The sequence below is a fragment of the Cynara cardunculus genome, unplaced genomic scaffold, assembly GCF_001531365.2.
Source record: "Cynara cardunculus var. scolymus isolate 2C unplaced genomic scaffold, CcrdV1 Un_Scaffold_4771, whole genome shotgun sequence".
NCBI lineage: Eukaryota > Viridiplantae > Streptophyta > Magnoliopsida > Asterales > Asteraceae > Cynara > Cynara cardunculus.
The window spans coordinates 33,954-40,925 of NW_020202057.1; the positions used below are offsets into that span (position 1 = coordinate 33,954).

Here is a 6,972-nt window from a genome sequence, read left to right on the forward strand (position 1 = left end):
CTGAAGATTCTTTGAAGATCACATCTTGTACATTGTTTCTAAAGATCGTTTTTGTTACTGTTCTACATTGTCAAAAGAGAAGATCATCACTTTTCTACATTCGAGGGGGAGAATGCTAGAAGATCTTTCTCAACAGTTGATTGCTTAAAGATTTCAAGTTGAAGAATTATTTTGAAGAAGACATAATGTGCTTAAAGATTCAAAGTTCAAACAAGACTCAAAGTGCAGAATTTCTTTCTAGTCTGAATACAAAGGGGGAGAATGTTAGGATTGAAAATCAGTATTAAATTGTATTCGTCTTGAAATTTAAATATTGTCTATAATTGTAAAAGTTATCGTGTTTGACTTTTCTTATAGGAGTTTGACTTTGACTTGTGTTTAGAGGTTTGACCCTATAAATAGGGTAATGTCTTTGTAATTAGAAAAGAGGAGAGCTTATTGTATATTCTGATACGTAATAAGAGGTTTGACTAGAGCTTTGAATGTTTGACTTTCTCTCTCAATATTCTCATATATGTGTTCTTGAAGATACATCAGATCTGCCATGATTATGGAGCTTAACATGAAGATTGATCAGTAAATAGGGACACACACTTACTAACTCAATTCATCAATAATCTTGCAATACCATGATCAATTCCTTATAATTCAATTCCAAACTTCATAATAACATTAACTTACAAAATTAACCACTAATCATAAATATGCAAACCCTAATATCCTTAAYTAACACTAATTACAAAGATTAAACTTAGCATTAGAAGCATACCTTCAATAATCTTCACATAAACATCAAGAATTCATCCATTTGAGCTTTGATTCTTCAAGAATTGAATACATTTGGGCTTAAGTGTGTGAAATCGCACCTTGAGTGTGTGGGAGGGTTTTAGAAGTGATTTGGGGATAAAAATACTAATTTTCATCCATTTAATCTCTTAAACCCGAATTGGGCCGGATTTGGCCCGGTTGAGGCCCATTTGACTACCAAACACTAAAAAAATCATATTTTTTTACTCGAACCTCCGTTTTTGATGAGATTTTTGCCTATGCGATCGTAATAAGATAATCTATAACTTTCAATAAAAAAATTCAGAAAAGATCTTTCAATAAAAGCAGTTTTACGTATGTTACAATTATCTCCTCCTTTTGGGGATTTCGTACTCGAAATCTCGACGACTCGAATAACGCCGGATACTTAGCCTTCATTTCATTCCTGTTCTCCCACATCCAATTTGGTCCATGGTGATGTTTCCACTTTACTAGCACCAAATCCACGACCTTGTTTCGTAAGTTCACCGATCTCTCATTCAATATTGTTTCCGGTTCTTCAACATATCTAAGCTTTTCGTCCAGCTTCACTTCAGTCAATGGCACCATTTCTTCATGTTTTCCAAGACATTTTCGGAGATACCCGACATGGAAGACATTGTGTATTCCGTTGAGCTCTTCAGGTAGCTCCAATCTATATGCTTGTTTTCCAACACGCTCAATGATTTTGAAGGGTCCTACAAAACGAGGACTAAGTTTACCCTTCTTTTCCAAATCTCATAATACCCTTCCATGGCGAAACCTTTAACATTACCATGTCGCCAACTGAAAACTCTATCGGTCGTTGCCGTTTGTCGGCATATGACTTCTGTCTATCTTGTGTCGCCTTCATTCTTTCACGAACGATTTGAATCTTTTCATGAGTATCTTGTATCAATACTGGACCAGCCAAGACTTTCTCTCCTGTTTCACGCCAACACAAAGGTGTACGACACTTTCGCCCGTGTAAAGCCTCAAATGGTGCCATCTTGATCGATGCATGGTAACTGTTATTGTATGAAAACTCCGTTAATGGCAAATACTTGTCCTAACTACCTCCAAACTCTAGTACACATGCACGTAACATATCTTCCAAGGTCTGAATCGTTCTCTCTGTATGTCCATCGGTCTGTGGGTGATACGCTGTGCTAAGAGCAACACGCGTCCCTAACTCTCTCTGCATGCTCGTTCAAAAGTTTGAAGTGAAACGAGTGTCACGATCTGAGACTATTTTAACTGGTACACCGTGCCTAGCAATAATTTCATTCAAATATAATTGTGCCCACATATCAATTGAATAGGACTCGCGAACAGCAAGAAAATGAGCACTCTTCGTCAGTCTGTCTACAATAACCCAGATACTATCGTGTTGCTTGGACGTCTTCGGTAGTTTCGTAATCAAATCCATAGATAGTTCTTCCCACTTCCACACAGGCACACTGAGAGGTTGCAAGCTCCCATAAGGTTTCTGATGCTCAGCTTTAACTTGCAGACACGTGGTACACTCTCGTACGAAATGACCAATATCCGACTTCATTCCTGGCCACCAATAATCTAACCGCATATCTTGATACATCTTTGTAGTCCCAGGGTGAATCGACAACTTGGATTTATGCGCTTCAGTCAATACAATCTTCCTCATTCCTCCAAGTTTCGGTACCCAAATACGATTTTTGAACACTTTCAATCCACGACTATCTTCCGATAATGAATCCAAGTAACAAATCATTCGCTCTGATTTCACATGTTTCGGTTTCAAGGCCTTACTTTGCCATTTCCATAAGTCATCCATAAGTGTAGATTTCACTGTCGTATGAGTAATAACATAATAAATCCCAGTTCTGTGAGCCTTTCTACTCAATGCATCCGCCACTACATTGGCTTTACCCGGGTGATAGAGAATCTCACAGTCATAATCTTTGATAAGTTCCATAGCTCTTTGTTATCGCATATTTAGCGTTTGTTGATCGAAGATATATTTCAAACTCTTGTGATCTGTGTACAGTTGGCATTTCGTGCCATACAAGTAGTGCCTCCATAACTTAAGTGCAAATACGACCGCCGCTAATTCAAGATCATGTGTGGAATAATTCTTCTCATACTCTTTCAACTGTCGAGAGGCATACGCTATTACCTTGCCTCGTTGCATTAATACACAACCTAATCCTAACTTCGACGCATCGCTGTATACTACAAAATTATCATTACCCTCGGGTAAGGCAAGTACTGGTGCATTTTTCAAACAATCTTTTAGAGTCTGAAATGCTTTCTCCCGAGCTTCTCTCCATTCAAACTTCACATCCTTCCGGGTAATATATGTAAGTGGCACTGCGATCTTTGAGAAATCCTTAATAAAACGTCGATAGTATCTCGCAAGACCAAGGAAATTACGAATCTCAGAAGTATTCTTTGGTGCTTCCCATTATTGTATTGCTTCGATCTTTGACGGATCAACTGAAACACCTTCTCCCGAAATCATGTGTCCCAAGAATTGTACTTGGCGAAGCCAGAATTCGCACTTAGAAAACGTCGCATATAACTTTTCTTTCCTTAACAGCTCTAGCATCTCACTAAGATGCATAACATGATCACTCTCGGTCTTAGAATACACCAAGATATCATCAATGAAAACGATCGCAGACTTGTCGAGCATAGGACAACATACACAGTTAATCATGTCCATGAAAGCAGCCGGGGCATTTGTTAACCCAAAAGGCATCACAAGAAACTCGAAGTGCCTATAACGAGTACGAAAGGCCATCTTTGGCACATCCTCATCACGTACTCTGAGCTGATGATAACCCGACCTCAGATCAATTTTGGAGAAATAACTAGCTCCTTGAAGTTGATCAAATAGATCATCAATACGAAGCAATGGATACTTATTCTTGATTGTTACCTTGTTCAGCTCGCGATAATCTATACACATCCGCAAAGACCCATCTTTCTTCTTCACAAATAGTACCGGAGCACCCCAAGGTGAAGTGCTCGGTCGAATAAAACATTTTTCTAACAACTCTTGTAACTGGCTCATCATTTCTTTCATCTCTGTTGGTGCAAGACGATAGGGAGTCCTTGCTATGGGTGCAGCACCAGGCACAAGATCTATCCGAAATTCAACTTGCCTATCTGGTGGTAAACCAGGCAAATTGTTAGGGAATATATCCGGAAAATCACGTACAACGGGTACATCTTTCACCGTTTTCTTTGTTTCTTTTGACGTATCTAACACATAAGCTAAAAAAGAGCAACATCCTTTCGTCAGACATCTTCGAGCCTTAAGAATAGATATTACCTTCTCATCTCCCGTTCTCCTCTCACCGTAGATATACAAAGGTTTTTTTCCTTCGATCGGTATCTAAATTATCCGCTGGGAACAAAGAATATCTGCACGGTTCTTCCACTAACCAATCCATGCCAATCACGATATCGAAGCCGTGTACATCAATAGGTATCAAATCAACTAGAAATTCATGATCATCTAACTCTATCATACAATCTCTATAAACTCTATCATCTATCAAAGATACACCGTTAGCTATGCTGATAGCAAAAGGTGTAGAAAGCAAACAAGGCACCGAATTCAAATAACGCATATAGTGATGTGACACAAAAGAATTCATCACTCTAGAATCAAACAATATAGGCGCAGGTCGAGAGTTTACAAAGAAAATACTAGTGACAACATCGGGCTCATTATGAGCTTCTTCTGCCATTATCTGAAATGCTCTAACTCGAGGTTTGGGTATCTCCTCTTTTTGAATGGAAGTACTTGCATTCATAGGGTTCTGGACTGAAGCTTTACTTTCATTACGACGTGGTCGGGGACAATCTCGAATAAAGTGATCTGGAGAACCGTAGGAGTAACAAGCTCGACCTCTCTATGGACACATCGATCGTACATGTCCCGTCTTATCACAATTAAAGCACTTAATCAGAGTCCGATTACTTTCACAGCGCCCCCGGTGAGTCTTGCCACATCGCTGGCAAGAACGTGATGCTTCCAACTGAAGTGTGAAGGCCTGTGAATGAGCACGTGATACATTATGTGAATGCGTATTTTGACAATGCGAGTGTCTTGGATTAGAGGATCGAGACTGTCTATAACTCGGGCCAGAAAACGTTCAATCTACCTTTCGATGCTTGGGCATAGAAGACAACTCACCATGCTCTTCCAAATCGTGCTCAAGATGTCGAGCATATTCTACCGCCTTATTAAAGCTAGGGATCTCTCGGTTCGCAACAAAGTCTCTAATTTCACATCTCAGTCCCTCAATGAAAGTTTGTGCTCTCTCCTCCTCCGATGTAATAAAACGGATTACAAAATGGGCTTTCTGGTTGAATTGAGTTTCGTACTCAATCACTGACATGTTGCCTTGCTTTAACTCGAGAAATTCCTTCTCTAACCTCCTCTGTAAGTCCACCGGACAGTATTGCTCAAAGAAACGAGCCTTGAAGGACTCCCACGGCATACTTTCTTTCTCGTTTTCATTCAGGGTCTCAAATGTTGCATCCCACCATACAAGTGCTCTTTCAGTAAGCATCGCACTTGCATAAATTGCCTTATCCTCATTAGCCACATGAGCTATGCGAAAGACTTTCTCAGTGTTTTGAATCCATTGAACGGCAATTACCGGATCAGTGATTCCGGTAAACTCTATTGCTCCACTACTTCTAAATGCCTTAAATGATACCCTTTCAGATCTGGGTCTCGAGAGCTCACTTGAATCTTTTTCTTTTCCCTTATCTTTACCGATTTCATTCTTATGTTGTTCAAACGTCTGTTGGATGACCGTAGTGAGCTTTTTCATCAACTGTTCACCACGAGGAGATAAAGGTGTCTCATCATCGTGCTGACCTTGATTTGGATCATGATCTCCAACAACGGGGTTTGTCGGAGTATGACTTGCAACAAGGTTTGTCGGAGTATGACTTGCAACGTCATCGTCGGCCATGATTCTGAAAGTAAAAATACATTAAAATGTATTAACATATATTATATCTTATCTTTATCCCATACCTCAACTTAAGTCTCTCCTAAGGTCTGTATCCCGAAAAGATCGACACTTAGTTACTATATAACATCAACACTTAGGTTTAAGTTCAGATACCATTACTAGTACCTGGCTCACTTAAACCATGCTCTGATACCATAACTGTAACACCACACTAAAGCGGAAGCTAATTTCACCAGGTAATATTATATTCAATATACAACTCTAAAACAAAACGGGATACAAAGTTATTCACCAAAAGAGATAAGTATCGTTGATGAAGGGACATATTACTACCCTTACATACTATATATATAACATGTACATAAACAAAAAAAATACCCAAAATACGAGCTTTAAATATCAACCTACTTCTTTGAGCTCGACAATCCTTCATCAGACATTTACTCCTTTCTATCCTTCCTGTAAAAGAAAATCAACATCTAAGAGGTTAAGCATAAAGCTTAGTGAGTTCATAGGGAAACATTTGAATATTATGATATATACATACACATACACAAAGGAATCTATTAGAATCCATAATGCAAAATGTAAAAAGTAATGAAAAACAATAAGTGATGAAGAACTAGAAGACCAATGGAGATATCAAGGCAGAAGACCAATGGAGATATCAAGGCAGAATCGACTAAGTCTAGATCGATGGACAGACTATCCAGAGCATCGATGGAAAGACCATCCAGAGGATCGATGAACATTGGGTCGATGGACGAAGTTCAACTAGAGGATAGATGGATGATGCGATGGAAAGAAGCATTCTCATCGATGCTCTGGACAGACAAACACTTAGAAGATTTTCTAAGTATTCATCCAAGCGTRCAATGAAGATTTGAAGATAAGGATGAATTCATCACATTGATAATGGCAGCTGAAGATGACAAGTCAACAGCTGGAATTATAGTTTATCTTGTTAATAATGCTTATCCATGTAAAATATAATCTTTATTTGTTAGCTAGACTATTTGCTAGAAAGTAGCAATATATAGTTATCTTAGTATTAGCCAACTAGTATAAATAGATGATTAGGCCTATTGTAATCCAAGTCTCTTTTACGTTTTTCATATCATTATTTATAAAGAAAAACCTTTGAAGCTCAAAACTATTCTTGAATGTTCTTATTTTAATTTTTGAGTCTTCATAACTTTCTTCATAA

At 38.5% G+C, this 6,972-nt stretch overlaps 2 protein-coding genes across 2 annotated transcripts; both read right to left on the reverse strand.

Annotated features, from left to right (window-relative positions):
• Nucleotides 1-1,089: 1,089 nt before the first annotated feature.
• On the reverse strand, nucleotides 1,090-1,795 carry LOC112504145. The gene is made up of 2 exons (XM_025108097.1): nucleotides 1,555-1,795; nucleotides 1,090-1,505 (listed from the first exon to the last, which is right to left on the reverse strand). The coding sequence occupies exons 1-2, from the start codon at nucleotides 1,793-1,795 to the stop codon at nucleotides 1,090-1,092; spliced, it is 657 nt and encodes a 218-aa protein (XP_024963865.1).
• Nucleotides 1,796-3,229: 1,434 nt separating this feature from the next.
• Nucleotides 3,230-5,762, reverse strand: LOC112504146. Its single transcript, XM_025108098.1, has 4 exons — nucleotides 4,941-5,762; nucleotides 4,757-4,829; nucleotides 3,822-4,032; nucleotides 3,230-3,638 (listed from the first exon to the last, which is right to left on the reverse strand). Exons 1-4 carry the CDS (start codon nucleotides 5,760-5,762, stop codon nucleotides 3,230-3,232), a joined length of 1,515 nt encoding a protein of 504 aa, XP_024963866.1.
• Nucleotides 5,763-6,972: the final 1,210 nt, after the last annotated feature.

Bases quoted from the DNA above. Each gene is read 5' to 3' on its own strand.
- LOC112504145 (XM_025108097.1), bottom strand. From the start codon at position 1,795: ATGGCACCATTTGAGGCTTTACACGGGCGAAAGTGTCGTACACCTTTG. The intron at 1,506-1,554 runs GTATTATGAGAT...CTCGTTTTGTAG, and splicing joins AAAGGTTTCGCCATGGAAGG to GACCCTTCAAAATCATTGAG.
- LOC112504146 (XM_025108098.1), bottom strand. From the start codon at position 5,762: ATGGCCGACGATGACGTTGCAAGTCATACTCCGACAAACCTTGTTGCA. The intron at 4,830-4,940 runs GTAGATTGAACG...GCTCATTCACAG, and splicing joins CTATGCCCAAGCATCGAAAG to GCCTTCACACTTCAGTTGGA. The intron at 3,639-3,821 runs GTTAGAAAAATG...TCAAGGAGCTAG, and splicing joins ATGAGCCAGTTACAAGAGTT to TTATTTCTCCAAAATTGATC.